The sequence below is a fragment of the Triticum dicoccoides genome, chromosome 5A (assembly GCF_002162155.2).
Source record: "Triticum dicoccoides isolate Atlit2015 ecotype Zavitan chromosome 5A, WEW_v2.0, whole genome shotgun sequence".
In the NCBI taxonomy this organism is placed as follows: Eukaryota; Viridiplantae; Streptophyta; class Magnoliopsida; order Poales; family Poaceae; genus Triticum; species Triticum dicoccoides.
In genome coordinates this window covers 74,431,235-74,445,664 of record NC_041388.1, presented here as the reverse complement: position 1 = coordinate 74,445,664, position 14,430 = coordinate 74,431,235, and the positions used below count along the sequence as shown (strand labels likewise).

The window sequence follows — 14,430 nt, the reverse complement described above, 5'->3', positions numbered from 1 at the left end:
ATATTAATGTAGGTTAGAATATACGGTGTGATTTGCAAACTAGAAATTAGGCATTTTTTTAGAGGACAGAAAATTCAAATGAAACTATAGAAATGAAGTAACTTTTTTTTTCATTTAGCAGCTTTTAGTAGTACTATATATGGATGAAATCTACATGGATCTGTGTGTAAACTCTGTCTTTTCTCAGATCATAAAATAATGTTTAAAGTACACAATCCTAATTCTTTTGGATTTTAGTGATATTAATAAGAGAGTTGAACAGAACAAATACTACTAAGTTTTTTAGGGGAGAAAACAAATACTAAGTTTTTTTAGGGTTAAACAAATACTAAGTGAGCAGCCATGGGCCCAGAATTTGGCCCAACTAAACGAACCAAGCGCTATATACAGTCACAGCCTAGTCTCCACTACACTAGTCGCTCGCCTCCGCTCGGAAACCCCACAAATCAGCGGGAAAACCCTCGCCGCCGACCATGGCCGGCCGTACGCCGTTCACCAACGTCGACCCGGAGACGGCGGCCTACTTGCGGCGCCTGGGCATCGACCCCCACGAGCTGGACCGAGCCACAGAGCAGCTGCTTACCTACATCTGCGTCGAGCTCCTCCCCGCCCCGCCCGTCTCCGACGCGCCCCGGCGCAGCATCTTCTCCCGCCTCCTCATCACGGAGGCCGCGCACGAACCCGCACTCCCCGCCAGCGCCGACCTCATCAGCGTCCTCCCCGACACCCTCCTCCGCAACATCGTCTCCCGCCTCCCCATCGCGGACGCCGCGCGCACCGCCGTCCTAGCCTCGCGCTGGCGCCGGGTCTGGCTCTCCACGGAGCCCGTCCTCATCGACGCCTTCCTCCGGCCCAGCTCGTCGTCCGTCACGGCCGCCGTCTCGGGCATCCTCGAGTCGCACCCCGGGCCCTTCCGCCGCGTCCACCTAACCTGCAGCCACATGAGCGCGCACCAGGCCCAGCTCGCGCGCTGGCTCCAGCTCCTCGCCGCCAAGGGCGTCCACGACCTCGTCCTCGTCAATCGACCGTGGCCGTGCGATGTGCCCCTCCCTGACGCGCTGTTCAGCATCAGCTCCGTCGTCCGCCTCTACATCGGCCTCTGGAAGCTCCCGGACACGGCCGGCCTGCGTGGCGCTGGCGCCTCCTTCCCCCACCTCCGCGAGCTCGGCATCTGCACCGTCGCGATGGGGGAGGGCGACGTCGACTCCATGGTCGCCAGCAGCCCCGTCCTGGAGATCCTGAGCATCCAGGGAAGCCACAAGGGGCTGCGCCTCCGCATCGTGAGCCAGAGCCTACGGTGCGTGCAAATCTGCAGCTCTGTTGTGGAGAATGTCACGGTGGTGAAGGCTCCACGCCTCGAGCGGCTCATCCTGCAGGGAGGCCGGCACGCTGCTAGTGGCCTGTGTACCATGGTCAGCATTCTTGATGCCCCCAAGCTACATTCGTTTGGATTCTTGGAGCCAGGCAATCATGTCCTGGGGATCGGAGACACCGTCATAATGGTGAGTATCCATTTGTGCAGTTGTCACTGTGGGAGGTCCATGAGTTAAATGTGCCATCTTTGTTCTTAAATTGGGTGAATTTCAGGCTGGGATAAAGGAGAGTGCGGCCACCACTGTCGCAAGCGTTAAGATCCTGAGCTTAAATGTGCGTTTTGGAGTCCCCAATGAGGCAAGGATGGTGCCCATGTTCCTTAAATGCTTTCCCAATGTCGTGCGACTGCATATCATGGTAATTTCCACTATCTGCATATCATGGTAATTTCCACTAATTCAAGTTTTAATTTTACATGTTATTACTCCCACTAGTGTCAAAAACGCTCTTATATTGTGGGACGGAGGGAGTGCTTGTAAATGGTGTGTGTTCTGATTGAATGCATAGGCCTTTCAAGTCATTTATTCATCACAGTCAGTCAGTCAGCTCTTTATGGTGAATGCTGATAATTATGCAGTTCTACCACATGTTAAGGTGCCATTCATCGTCAGCGATCATGTCTTCTTTATATGTTGACTAGAGTACACAACTATAATTCCAGGGATTGCATGCTCATCTGCTTATGCTATGACATTTGGTAATAATTTTTTTTCTGGTGGCACAGTTTTTGTTTCTATTGCTTTGCTTCTTGAATTCTGGCATGTCCAGATCTTTTTCTGGAACACAGCATCTAAATGTTCGTTTTCTTATTTCACACTGGTGCATTTGAGCTGTTGCAAGCTAGTAGCAACATAGCAATCCTGCTATGCTTATTTCACACTGATGACAGATACATATGGTAATCTTGCACATTGCTGTCTACAGTTTCTTAGTGGTCTGTATGATATAACATAATACCAAAGTTTTAAATCGCGGGCAATTCCATTTCGCGGCAGCTTGTCCGAAATGCTACAGCCGCTATTGCGGGCAATAGCGGCCGCTAAGCCATTTAGTGGCAGCTAGTACATGGACATTTTTAGCAGGAAAACAGGGTGTTTTCAGCAGGAAAACAGAGGATTGCAGTATATACTTAGACATAAACTGAAACAAGCATCACCTATTAAAAGTTACAAACAAGCATCACTAGTTCACAAACAAGGGAACCAAGAGCCTGCCATGTTCTGGATCTCAATGAAAACTTAAATGCAACCGCGGGCCTCGCGGCAGATCGCGTAATTTTGGCCATAGCGTTGCGGGAAGCATCCCAGGCAGCGATTGCGCCGCAATAGCTGCACTTTCATGGGCGATTTTAATCTTTGCATAATACGTACTAGTTTGCATCAGCTCAGGAATGTATCTCCGATTTTTTAATATTGAAAGATTGCAGCCTCATTTCTTTTTTCTTTTCAGTTTGTCTAATTCACATCCAGATGTTTTTTAAGGATGTCACATCTAACCTCCCACAAGTATATAATGCATCAACAAGAAACAAAAAAAACTAGGACAAAAAAAATAGACCACAAACAGAGTGAAAATCAGTTTAGATGTGACATAACTATGTCACATCTAGATGTGTCCTAGACAGACCCATTCCCTCTAGATATTGCATGTAATACTTGTTCCTTCATGCGGCAGATTTTATCACTTGTAGATTATTTGTTCTGATTGATTTGCATAGACCTGTCAAGTCAATTACCATCAGAGCTCTTCACTTTCTATATTTTCTTCTGTTGTGGAAAGTGAATCCTGTATGTAGTTATTCAAGCAACACATGTTAAGGCTTTCTTCATTCACCAAATGTGCGCACCTCCCTCGGTTGCTCTCCAACTATTGACTGATTTGATCTCCCTTTGCAGTCCAGAAAATGTAATCGGTCCGCTGGTAAGCTCAGCCTCAATTTCCAGGAGGGTCCTACTGAAAGTGCTATGTTGCACATCAAAGAGATGCATTTCCGTGAATTCCGAGGGGAACAAGGCGAGGTTGCCTTCCTCAAGTCGATCTTCCCAAAGGTGCTGGAGACTGCGGTGATTATAATGGCAAACCCAAGCTTCACTCCATTTTCAGTAGCCGTGGCGTTCTCCGAACTGAAGGAGGCTTCTGAGGTCATAAGGTGCTGCCAAGTGCTGCTTCTTAAGAGTGCAGGGCCTGAAGGAGGCAAAGCATGGAGTTTTAAAGAAGGAAGTGATTTTTCATGCGAGGACCCTTTTTCAACAGTGGAGAGCAGCATATTCACTCCGGAGCAGTCGAAGTTTATTGGATTTGATGAAAGTAGGAAACAGGCATGACATCTGCTTCAAAATGCCTGTGAGGAGTGGAAGATTTTTGGATGTGCTGAACTATGAATCATCCATGGTATCTGCTTCTTTTGGTAGCCGCCCCTGACTTTGGTGGCCTTACATCGCAAACTTTGCGTTAAATTTGTGGTCTGATTGATATCTGGTGGGAAACAGAAATACTATGAACTGGTATTTTGCTTGCTGTGTAATCTGTGCTATCAGTTTCCCTAAGTTTGCTCCTTCAAATGTTTGTTCCATCTGGCAGCATGTCACATTGCTTGCAGATTTGCATCTTCCCTTCCTGATTGATCTGAAAATTTTAGTTACCATCAGAGCACTCCATGGTCTTTGGCATGCACTGTAGTGATCACATATAATATCTTTGAATTGCATGACCGGATATCCTTGACCAACAATGGCTTAGAACACCACCCCCTTGCCATTTTTTTTCAGGCCTTTCACATATCTGAAAGAGCCTTTGTTGCTTTGCATGTAACTATCATCCAATTTATGGGTTGCATACTCACGTGCTTATCTCTTTTAGCTTGTAGCATTAGGTCTGATGCATGATATTATGATGCCATATCGTTTGATCTATAAATTTACATTGCGTTGCTAGTTGTGTGTTCAAATTTTATTTGTACTGTTCTATTTGACCATTTGGAATATTTTCTTCATGTATAACCTCGGTAGTACTTAGTAGAGTTTGTTGTTCTGATAGAGTTTGAGTAGAATGAACTGCATGTATGACCTCGGTAAAACTTGATGCCATTTCGCATTGGCACAAACCTGTGATAAAAGCCGGCGCAACTGAAACCTGTGATAAAAGCCGGTGCAACCGTTTTCCCACAAACAAGATGGTGTCATCAGCATACTACAGAAAAGTGGAGTAATTCTCAACTGGTTGTCACGGCTCACATTTGGCAAACCGTTCACATGTTTAAGACCTACATGGTTGACTGAAATCTGTTGCCTCACTTTCTAATTGGGAATGTTAAAAATCTAAGTTAGCAAGCATAACAAATCCTCGCTGGTTTAATGCATGGAAGTATTGATCTGTCAGTTCACGCACCGCGCTTGTGAAATGTCGGTGATAATTCACTGGGACAAGGAGGGGACAAGCATAAATAATTTACCAACCGTTTCAAATTTCAAAGCTGTACCAATAATAGGTACCATCACAAGGACCCCCCTGTGCTATATCTTTTACTTCAAAGCATGAAACTTACATCTTACCGCGAAACGCAAACAAGCAGGAGCATGGGAAACTTGCTACAGCATTTGCTGCAAGATACACAAGTTAAATCTTCACAAGAACATGAGAAACAATATGCTGGTCGCATAGGCTACATTCTACTGTGAGCTTGACTTCAATGCTACATTATTACCAAAATCAACTACTCCAGATAAGAAGACACTATGATGAGATGAGATTGTCCTGATCAGTTCTTAGCTGTGAGAGCATTGTTCTCCTTGATCCGAGTCCGGTTGTCCAGCTTGACGAAACGCTTCTGGTCTTCATAGGGCAGCGTCTTGGCATCTTTCCTCCGAAGCTCGCTCAGCACCAGATGCTTGTCGATCATGTGCCACAGCCAGCCAGGGCACTCAGAGTCTGGTTGGATATTCGGGTCAGAACCCTCCTTCAGGATATTCACCCCAAACACACGTGTGCTCTTCATTTCTTTGCTGGGCACAGGTTTAGCATCAGCCGCGCCACCTTTTCCGTCCTTCTTTCCCTTGGCCACAACGGCAAAGCCTCTTGTCCCAACCAATTGAGTTGCGTCTCTTGGAATAACTCCACTCTTCAATACTCGTGTCCAGGACACTGCCATTCCTGGGTCGATATTTTAGCTGCACACATCAATCATCACAACTAAGAAGTGTTAACTCTGCTGAAAAAAGAATCAAGTGTCTACTGATATAACATTAGAAAACCACCAGTGCTGACAGAAAAAAGAAGGTTCAAAATCCGCAACGAATCAAGGCATTTGAACAGAAGGTCGTATAATTAGTACATAGATGTACAAGGAGTATGCTGACTCTGGAATATCAGATCTGGGGCCATGTTATGCAGCCTGCTTCTGCCACAAGGTCTTTATTTATATACTGTAATATGGGGAACTAAAGCTCGAAAGCTAACATGTTTCATTTAAGACTTGTAATTCTGCTTTCAAGATGTTTACTGCAATTCATTTCCAAATTCTTATGTTGTTCAACTGAATACATGAATTACACATGGTTAAAGATGATAATCAGATATAACCATCATCTAAAGGTTCTTGCAAAAGTAAAAACAAATAAAACAACATTTAGACCGGATCAGACCAAAGTCCTGAAGAACATCAACGCTATTTCCAGCATCAAGCCCCAACCAAAGCAAAATCTGAACTATAATAATCCCCGATTCCCCGCATAAGGCCATAGTGCATGATTGGCAGTATGGCATCATTCACAAGATGTCAGGCAATGAACACCACAATATGATTAGCAAATTTGTCTAGGAGTTTAGCAAAACCATGAGAAAGGTGCAGACCAGAAACACCGGTCTGTTTCTTGTTGAAGCAAAATCAATTGGAACATCAGACACACCTTCCAGCATCAAGCATTAGCCGACCCAAAATCAGAACTGCATCCGCCTTTCGACCATTTATTTATTATGCACAATTCACAATAAGCTATATGCGGCACTACATGGTTAGCGAATTTAATTCACCGTTAAACCATGGGAGGGCTGCACCTGATAAGGGTTTTAGTCTCCTAAAAACTCATATATCACAGGATGAACAACTTTGGCAGGGGCGGCTGCAGATTTTTTTCCCACCTAGAGCAGTAGTTAGTCCAATCCTACGTGTAATGTAGATGTTAAAAATGCTAAACCCATAATTGTTTTTGGTCCAATAGATGGACCAACCACAAAGAAGCACAGTACAATCTGTGCCAACATTATACCAAGAGATGTACAATATATCTGAAATTACTAGTGTCAGCAAAATTACAACAGAGAAGTACAACCTGAAATTAGAATGTCGGAAATTAGTCATCTCTCTAACTACCACAAGAGAAAGGAACGAGGATAATACTGTAGTAGTATTTGGTTTCAGAGAAATATGCAGTCTGAAATCGCCATTTCTGAAATTACTCATCTTTGCAGAAGAGAAAAGAGAGAGGGAGAGAAGCCTAGGCTGCTGAGTACCTTGGGTGGTGGCGGTCGGTAGAGTTGAAGATGGGGAGGAGCCGGCGGCGGTCGGTGGTGGCAGGAGGTCGGAGGGGAGGAGACTGCGGCGGGCGGCGGGGAAGTTCGGCGACGAACCCGGGGAGGGAAGGGGTATGACGCCGGCTGCGGCGACGCGTGGGATCTAGGCGGCGGCGATGGAGGCAGCCCAAGATTCGAGGACCCTTTTCCAGCGAGTGCAGTTGACCAGCAGAGCTGTATCATTTCATTTCATCTGATTGTGAATTTGACTAGACTATATAGCAATTCAAAGCATGGTTAATAATACAGCCAACGGTCGATTATAAAGAGTTATCATGTTATCTATTTCCAACCTCATAGCCGTCATGTACAATAATAAAATTTAAATACTTATTAATAGTTGATCCATCTTACAATCTCACAAAGCGCCGGCTACTAATCAAGAGTCTGCTTCTCTTCCTTTTCTTTTATTAAAAAAAGATAGTATAATATTCTAGTGCTTATAGCATGCTTGTGTCATTTTATTGTACTTGGTCTTAGGGCATCTCCCACGTCGAGTCGCCCGCAACCATTTGACTATGACTGTTTTGCCATCATCGATCCATCAACCGATCCAGACGTGTTTTTCTAGACAATCTAGCGAGGGGGTCTGGGCGTATAAATTGCTGCCACGTACACCTTTGACTAATCTGGCCCACCAAAAAACTCTCTTCCACGCCTGCACGTTTTCCCGCCCGAAGTCAGCTGCCCGTATTCATGTCGGCCCACATCAGACGCGACACTGAAGTCGGCATTGAAGTGGCTTGCCGCCCGTTGCTCGTTCATTGCGCATACCTTCTCTCTGCGTTGAAACAACATCAGTCTACCCACCTACCTTCATTAAATCCGCGCATGTGCCAAGGAACATACTCCAGCACAATGAGTTCCAGGAAGGTCACCGCCATGACGTCTTCAGGTTACACAGCCAGTGCAGTTTCTCAACTAAGCCGTATCATTTTAGTTCAGGCCTGCCGTGCAAAACTTACTTTTGAACAGGTTTCCCGCAAATATGATTGACATTGTGAATCTTACTAGACTTAGTAGACTATATATAGCAGACAACGAAAATGCTGAATGGAGGTCGGTCTCCATGGAGGCTGAATTTAAGATGACCAAGATTGTATGTTTCAGATTTTTTTTAAATACACATATACTTATAGACATTAATGTACAAGTGTGTAAATTTTCAAGATAAAATATGTTAAAATGAGTGTTGCAAAAAAATTATGCGCCTTTTTATTATATGCACCATTCATCCTTATAATCCATGATTTTGTTTTTATTTGTACAGCTCGCATTTCAAGGTATTTCACCCAAAAGTAATACACACATACACATTATATCCTTGTACACATACTTGTACAATCTTTTTTGAAACTGATAAGTTTGAATTTTATTATTCTTCAGAAAATTCGGCCTCCATGAAGGCCAAGGTCCAAAACGCCCTACTCTTCTTACAAATATATTGTCACATGTGGTACGCTTAGCATACAACATTTGGCTAGAAAACACTGGCCATGCACAAAGTTTGGATGCCATTTCTTTGATCCGTGATTTCACATTTCATTGCAGGCCTCGCACAAAGTGCTATGGATGTCTGTTTTTTTCTTCTTCTTTTTCATTTCCTGTTTTGGCTTGGAAGGATCCATTACTTTGCATATATTATGTGGGTGTGATGAGGACGGTCTTGAATTCCTGTTTTGCTTCTTCCGTACCTTCTATAACTAAGTGCATTCTTTTTCTTATTGGTACACAATGCTTAATTAATCAGTATTTATTTTACAGGTCGTGTACAGCTAATTAGTTAATCGACATCTTGTTCAACGATGTAACAAGATGTTCAACATTCTTCAGTCGAATAATATTAACTAGTGTTGTTCTCACCAAGCCAGCTCGCCCCCAAAGCAATTCCGTGCATTTGTTTAACAAAAGATTAGAACTAATCTTCCGTTCGCCCTCTCACGGCACGCAGCAATCACTGCCCCAGAATCAAATTAAGCAGTTCACTGCACACCAACCATCTCATGTCATATCTATATATAATCCTCATTACACCCACATGTATCATCACACAAACAAGATCCAGCACAACTTTCTCCATCAATCTTCCACCCCTACCAGCCATGGCTAGTTATTACTGGGTAGTTCTCGTTTTGGCGTGCACCTGCGCGCTCAGTGGCGCACTGGCGGCCCGCGACCTCGCCGACGATGCGTCCATGGCCGCGAGGCACGAGCAGTGGATGGGCAAGTATGGCCGCGTGTACGGTGACGCCGCCGAGAAAGCAAGGCGGCTGGAGGCTTTCAAGGCCAACGTTGCTTTCAACGAGTCCACGAACGCCGGGAACAGCAAGTTTTGGCTGGAGGCCAACCAGTTTGCCGATATCACCGAGGACGAGTTCAGGGCTACCCACACCGGATACAAGCCAGTTGCTGTGACTAACAAGGGCCGGAGCACCGGGTTCAGGTACGCGAACGCAAGCCTCGACGACCTCCCGGCCTCCGTCGACTGGAGGACCAATGGCGCCGTCACTCCCATCAAAGACCAAGGCCAATGCGGTAAGCAACACGGACCCAATACATTGCGTACGTGATGAAACAATGGACTGGAGTATGCTGACTCGTTTGTGACATTTTACGGTGTTGCTGGGCGTTCTCCACGGTGGCCTCCATGGAGGGCATCGTGAAGCTGAGCACGGGCAAGCTGGTCTCCCTCTCGGAGCAGGAGCTGGTGGACTGCGACGACACAGACAAGGGCTGCGAGGGCGGGCTCATGGACAACGCCTTCGAGTTCGTCGTCAAAAACAGCGGCCTCGCCACCGAGGCCGACTACCCCTACACCGGTGCAGACGGCAGCACCTGCGACTCCAGCACGGCCGCGGCGACCATCACGGGGCATGAGGATGTGCCGGCCAACGACGAGGCGTCGCTACTTAAGGCGGTGGCGGCGCAGCCTGTGTCCCTGGCCGTCGACGGCGGGGACAACCTCTTCCGGTTCTACAAGGGCGGCGTGCTCTCTGGCGCGTGCGGCACGCAGCTCGACCACGGCATCGCGGCCGTCGGGTACGGCGTGGCCGGGGACGGGACCAAGTTCTGGGTGATGAAGAACTCGTGGGGTGCGGGGTGGGGCGAGGACGACTTTATCAGGATGGAGAGGGACGTCGCCGACAAGCAGAGCCTCTGCGGGCTCGCCATGCTGCCCTTCCTACCCCACGGCGTAGCCAGCTGCTTCATTCCTATCCTACTAGCTTGTAAATCGATCCACCTTTGAAGCGTTTGTGGTGTATATATATGGATGCAATAATGCTAAACATAAGGAGTTACACACAATTACACACCGACTAGAATTTTTTTCCATATACTAACCAATCACAAACTTGCCCCCCCTTCCTGATTTTCAGGGAGGTGGGCCGCCTCCCCATCTATTGACCAATCAAATTAACCCTCTTTGTAAAAGCTTGTAACTCGTTTGTACGTGTAGCATTACTCATATGAATGTGTACAACCTGCATTATTCTTTTACCACCCTTTTCGAAAAATGATTCTTCAATCAGAAATCTACTATTCACACACCTCTGGTCCTCACATGAGTATTAGTGTACTTACCATAGTCGGATATCTTATTTCTGCAGTAGTAAGCAGCAGTTATTCGAAACCACTCGGTTTTACAACAAAAGAGACTCAAATGTTCAGTGTAGCTTGGCAACTTAACATTGTCTCTCTAATAAAAAAAAGGGTCTTAATTTGATATACTCCCTTCGTCACTAAATACATGGCGTATAAACTGAGTCAAAAAGTCAACGCTTTCTAAGTTTGAAATTCCGTATATACAAATATGTGAAGGTAAACAATACCAAATCTTTTTGCAAAAAAATACCAAATCAATATAAATATACTTACCATTAGATATATTTTTATAGTGTATTCGTTTAATATTATTGTTGGTGCTATTCTTATATATTTGGTCAAACTTAGGAAGCATTGAATTTTTGACTAAATTTATACGCCATATATTTGGGGATAGAGGGATCAATTTGGCTGCAAAATCTGTAATGTTCTTGTAAGAGTTCCTCCTTCCTGCATTGCCTCTTTGGCCTTCAACATCCCCTTAGAAGCATTCCTTTGTACTCCTCGACACCCATCACTTCTTTGATGCACCACTCCACCTCTTCCCTTCTCACCAGGCACTTCTCATCTCGACGTGCACACAAGCCGAGCCCCCGCGCACTCCCTACATACTTTGCAGTGGTCGGTTGGTCCGTCCATTGCCCTATTGCGATCATAGGTATACCGGTGGCAATTGCTTCAGTGGTCAAATTCCATCCACAATGTGTCACGAAACAACATGCATCACAACGGTTGCAAGCTTAAATTTTATTAATCGACAAATTCCACTAGCAATTATCAACCTTGTGAGCCAGTACTTCTAGCAGAGGGCAAAAAGGAACAATTAGGCCTTTATGTTGTGTTTGTCATGGAGTTCTTGGGGCAACTGTGTCTACCTCTTGGGACCTCAACACCCAATGAAAGGTTGCCAAAGTTGCAAACTCCATAGCCTAGCTCCTCTAGTTGTGTCACGTCGAGGTTGGCGACTGTGCCGTAGGATGCAAGGAGCACAGCGCAAGTAGTTTGCTTGTTGTGGTTGGCAACTCTGTCGTAGGATGCCAATTCTGGCCATAAGAGAAATGACGATGATGTGCTCAATACATGCATTGTGCATAGCTGGTAAAAAGCATAGTCTTCTTGAGAAATGAGAGAGAGAGAGAGCCCGGTTGAAAGCCGGACTCATCTGTATGTTGCAAATGGTTTCTCTATTGCTACTAGGCAAGGACGAAAAAATGACACGTAAATTTGTGCAAGGACCAAAAAGAGGTTTGTTTCTTCATTCATAAGGTTTAACCACACATGCCGAGCTAGATTTTTTTTAAAAACTTTAAAAATACAGAGATAATATAGGAAGAAGAAAAAAGGAGTGTGATACAAGGCTTTAAAAATGCGGGCGATGTGTCCCATGTCTTCCCTGCCGCACGTCTGTGCCTCCGTGCTGTTGACCAACTCTTTCTTGTCTAATCCAAGGTTGGTAAATACTGCCAGCTATACTGCATAGGCTATGCTAGACGCATTTGAGGAGCGGAGCCCCTAACAAGGCTAAAGTCGTAGTGTGACAGCTTTCTGCTGCCGAGATGTACTTCCTGGTGGGCCTTTTATAGTGCTGAAGAGACACTAGGTTTCGGTGGTTGCGTGTACGGGTGACCAAAGATAACACACTCCTTTTATAAAGTTATGCTCCCCAATCTCCCATGGAATTTTAAGTGCAAAATTATGTACTCGAGGTATGTTGTATGCTACTCCCTTCATTCCAAAATATAGTGCGCCCGTACTTTCCGAGGTCCAACTTTGACCATAAATTTAACCAACGAGACCAACTGCGGCGGGAGAAAAATTATATAATTGAAAACTTCTTTTGAATACGAATTCACTGATATAATTTTTACTCCCGCCGCAATCGGTCTTGGTAGTTAAATTTACGGTCAAAGTTGAAGCACGTGGATAGAGGAAGCACTACATTGTGGAATGGAGGGAGTATCAGAGGAGAGGAGCTGGGGAGCCTGTTCCCCTATTTAGGGTTCACACGAGTTTGGCTAGGGCTGGAGTGATAGCACGGACGCGCTTTGAGGATCCCGATGGATCTTGTCGAGTTGTACGTCGGGCCGCTTCCTCGGCCGCCTGGAGATCAGCTGCGAAGGCAGCTGTTTGCTCCTCTGTATGGAGGGAGCGCTCTGTGTTGCCATTAATGGTAATGACATCATTGGGCCCCGACATCTTGAGGTTTGGGTAAGTGTAGTGTGGCACCGCGTTGAAGCGGACAAACGCAGTACGACCAAGCAACGCATGGTATCCGCTGCGGAAGGGGACTATATATCAAAAATTAAGTCCTCGCTGCAGAAGTTCTCGGGTGAGCCGAAAACAACTTCCAGTGTTACGGTGCCAACACATTGGGCCTTCACGTCGGGTATGACACCCTTGAATGTGGTGTTACTGGGCTTGATTTGTGATGAATCGGTTCCCATTTTTCTGACTGTGTCGGCATAGATCAGGTTGAGACTACTCCCGTCGTCCATAAGGACACGGTTTAAGTGGAATCCATCGACAATGGGGTCTAGCACTAGGGCAGCCGACCCGCCATGACGGATACTGGTCGGGTGATCCTTCTTGTCAAAAGTGATCGGGCAAGCCAATCACGGGTTGAATTTCGGGGCTATAGGCTCTAAGGCGTAGATGTCCCGAAGTGCACATTTTCGCTCCTTCTTAGGAATGTGCGTGAGAAAGATCATATTCACATCTTACATCGAAAGGGAACTTAATTTGGCCACCGCTATTTGTCCTGCGTGGTTCATCCTCATCGTTGCTCTGAGACTGGTCCTTGCTCGACCCCTCGACTACTGATTTGCCGGCCTGCCTGAACACCCAACAATTTCAATTGGTGTGGTTGGCGGGCTTATTCGAGGTGCCATGAATCTGGCAAGGCCTATCAAGTATTTTATCCAGAGCACTTGAGCCATCCTTATTCCCTTTAAAGGGCCTCTTTTTGGGTCCAGTCCGTGAGCCACTGTACAATACATTGACTGCCAGGTCCTCGGCATCGCTAGGACACTGTTATTGTTCCGGCGCTTATTTCTGTTGCACCTGGATTTGCCATTCCCGTCACGTGCTTCAGAGGTCCGGAGTCCCTTCATGTGAGAGCTGCGAGCCAGCCAACTATCCTCGCCCACACAAAACGGGTCATTAGAGAGAGAGGGAGGGAGAGAGGGAGAGAGAGAGGAAGCTCCAGGACTTACTTCATGAATGTTGATACATTTTTATAGGGGAATGATAACCCACAAGTATAGGGGATCGCAATAGCTTTCGAGGGTAGAGTATTCAACCCAAATTTATTGATTCGACACAAGGGGAGCCAAAGAATATTCTCAAGTATTAGCAGCTGAGTTGTCAATTCAACCACACCTGGAAACTTAGTATCTGCAGCAAAGTGTTTACTGGCAAAGTAATATGATAGTGGTGGTAACGGTAACAAAAGAGTAATGAAAGCAAAGCAACATTTTTGGTATTATGTAGTGATTGTAACAATAACAACGGGAAAGTAAATAAGCGTAAACCAGTACATGGAAAGCTCGTAGGCATTGGATCAATGATGGATAATTATGCCGGATGCGGTTCATCATGTAACAGTCATAACATAGGGTGACACAGAACTAGCTCCAATTCGTCAGTGTAATGTAGGCATGTATTCCGAATATAGTCATACGTGCTTATGGAAAAGAACTTGCATGACATCTTTTGTCCTACCCTCCCGTGGCGGCGGGGTCCTAATGGAAACTAAGGGATATTAAGGCCTCCTTTTAATAGAGAACCGGAACAAAGCATTAGCACATAGTGAATACATGAACTCCTCAAACTACGATCATCACCGGTAAGTATCCCGATTATTGTCACTTCGGGGTTAACGGATCA

General features: G+C 45.8%; 3 protein-coding genes across 4 annotated transcripts; 2 read left to right on the top strand and 1 right to left on the bottom strand.

The window, feature by feature from the left end:
- The first annotated feature begins 434 nt into the window (after nt 1–434).
- On the top strand, nt 435–3,846 carry LOC119299415 (putative FBD-associated F-box protein At5g22720). 2 transcript variants are annotated; one of them, XM_037576649.1, is made up of 3 exons: nt 435–1,502; nt 1,588–1,731; nt 3,270–3,846. In XM_037576649.1, the coding sequence occupies exons 1-3, from the start codon at nt 474–476 to the stop codon at nt 3,696–3,698; spliced, it is 1,602 nt and encodes a 533-aa protein (XP_037432546.1). In that variant the 5' UTR covers nt 435–473; the 3' UTR covers nt 3,699–3,846. The 2 variants fall into 2 exon arrangements, with proteins under 2 accessions (XP_037432546.1, XP_037432547.1); XM_037576650.1 differs by having other exon boundaries at nt 1,588–1,757; nt 3,270–3,563.
- Nucleotides 3,847–4,820: 974 nt separating this feature from the next.
- LOC119299413 (39S ribosomal protein L54, mitochondrial-like) lies at nt 4,821–7,113 on the bottom strand. Its single transcript, XM_037576648.1, has 2 exons — nt 6,883–7,113; nt 4,821–5,540 (listed from the first exon to the last, which is right to left on the bottom strand). The coding sequence occupies exon 2, from the start codon at nt 5,519–5,521 to the stop codon at nt 5,132–5,134; it is 390 nt and encodes a 129-aa protein (XP_037432545.1). The 5' UTR covers nt 5,522–5,540; nt 6,883–7,113; the 3' UTR covers nt 4,821–5,131.
- Nucleotides 7,114–9,044: 1,931 nt separating this feature from the next.
- Nucleotides 9,045–10,189, top strand: LOC119299218 (senescence-specific cysteine protease SAG39-like). The gene is made up of 2 exons (XM_037576474.1): nt 9,045–9,477; nt 9,558–10,189. Exons 1-2 carry the CDS (start codon nt 9,045–9,047, stop codon nt 10,187–10,189), a joined length of 1,065 nt encoding a protein of 354 aa, XP_037432371.1.
- The last annotated feature ends 4,241 nt before the right edge of the window (nt 10,190–14,430 follow it).

Bases quoted from the DNA above. Each gene is read 5' to 3' on its own strand.
- LOC119299415 (XM_037576649.1), top strand. From the start codon at position 474: ATGGCCGGCCGTACGCCGTTCACCAACGTCGACCCGGAGACGGCGGCC. The intron at 1,503-1,587 runs GTGAGTATCCAT...GGTGAATTTCAG, and splicing joins TCGGAGACACCGTCATAATG to GCTGGGATAAAGGAGAGTGC. The intron at 1,732-3,269 runs GTAATTTCCACT...CTCCCTTTGCAG, and splicing joins TCGTGCGACTGCATATCATG to TCCAGAAAATGTAATCGGTC.
- LOC119299413 (XM_037576648.1), bottom strand. From the start codon at position 5,521: ATGGCAGTGTCCTGGACACGAGTATTGAAGAGTGGAGTTATTCCAAGA.
- LOC119299218 (XM_037576474.1), top strand. From the start codon at position 9,045: ATGGCTAGTTATTACTGGGTAGTTCTCGTTTTGGCGTGCACCTGCGCG. The intron at 9,478-9,557 runs GTAAGCAACACG...GTGACATTTTAC, and splicing joins CAAAGACCAAGGCCAATGCG to GGTGTTGCTGGGCGTTCTCC.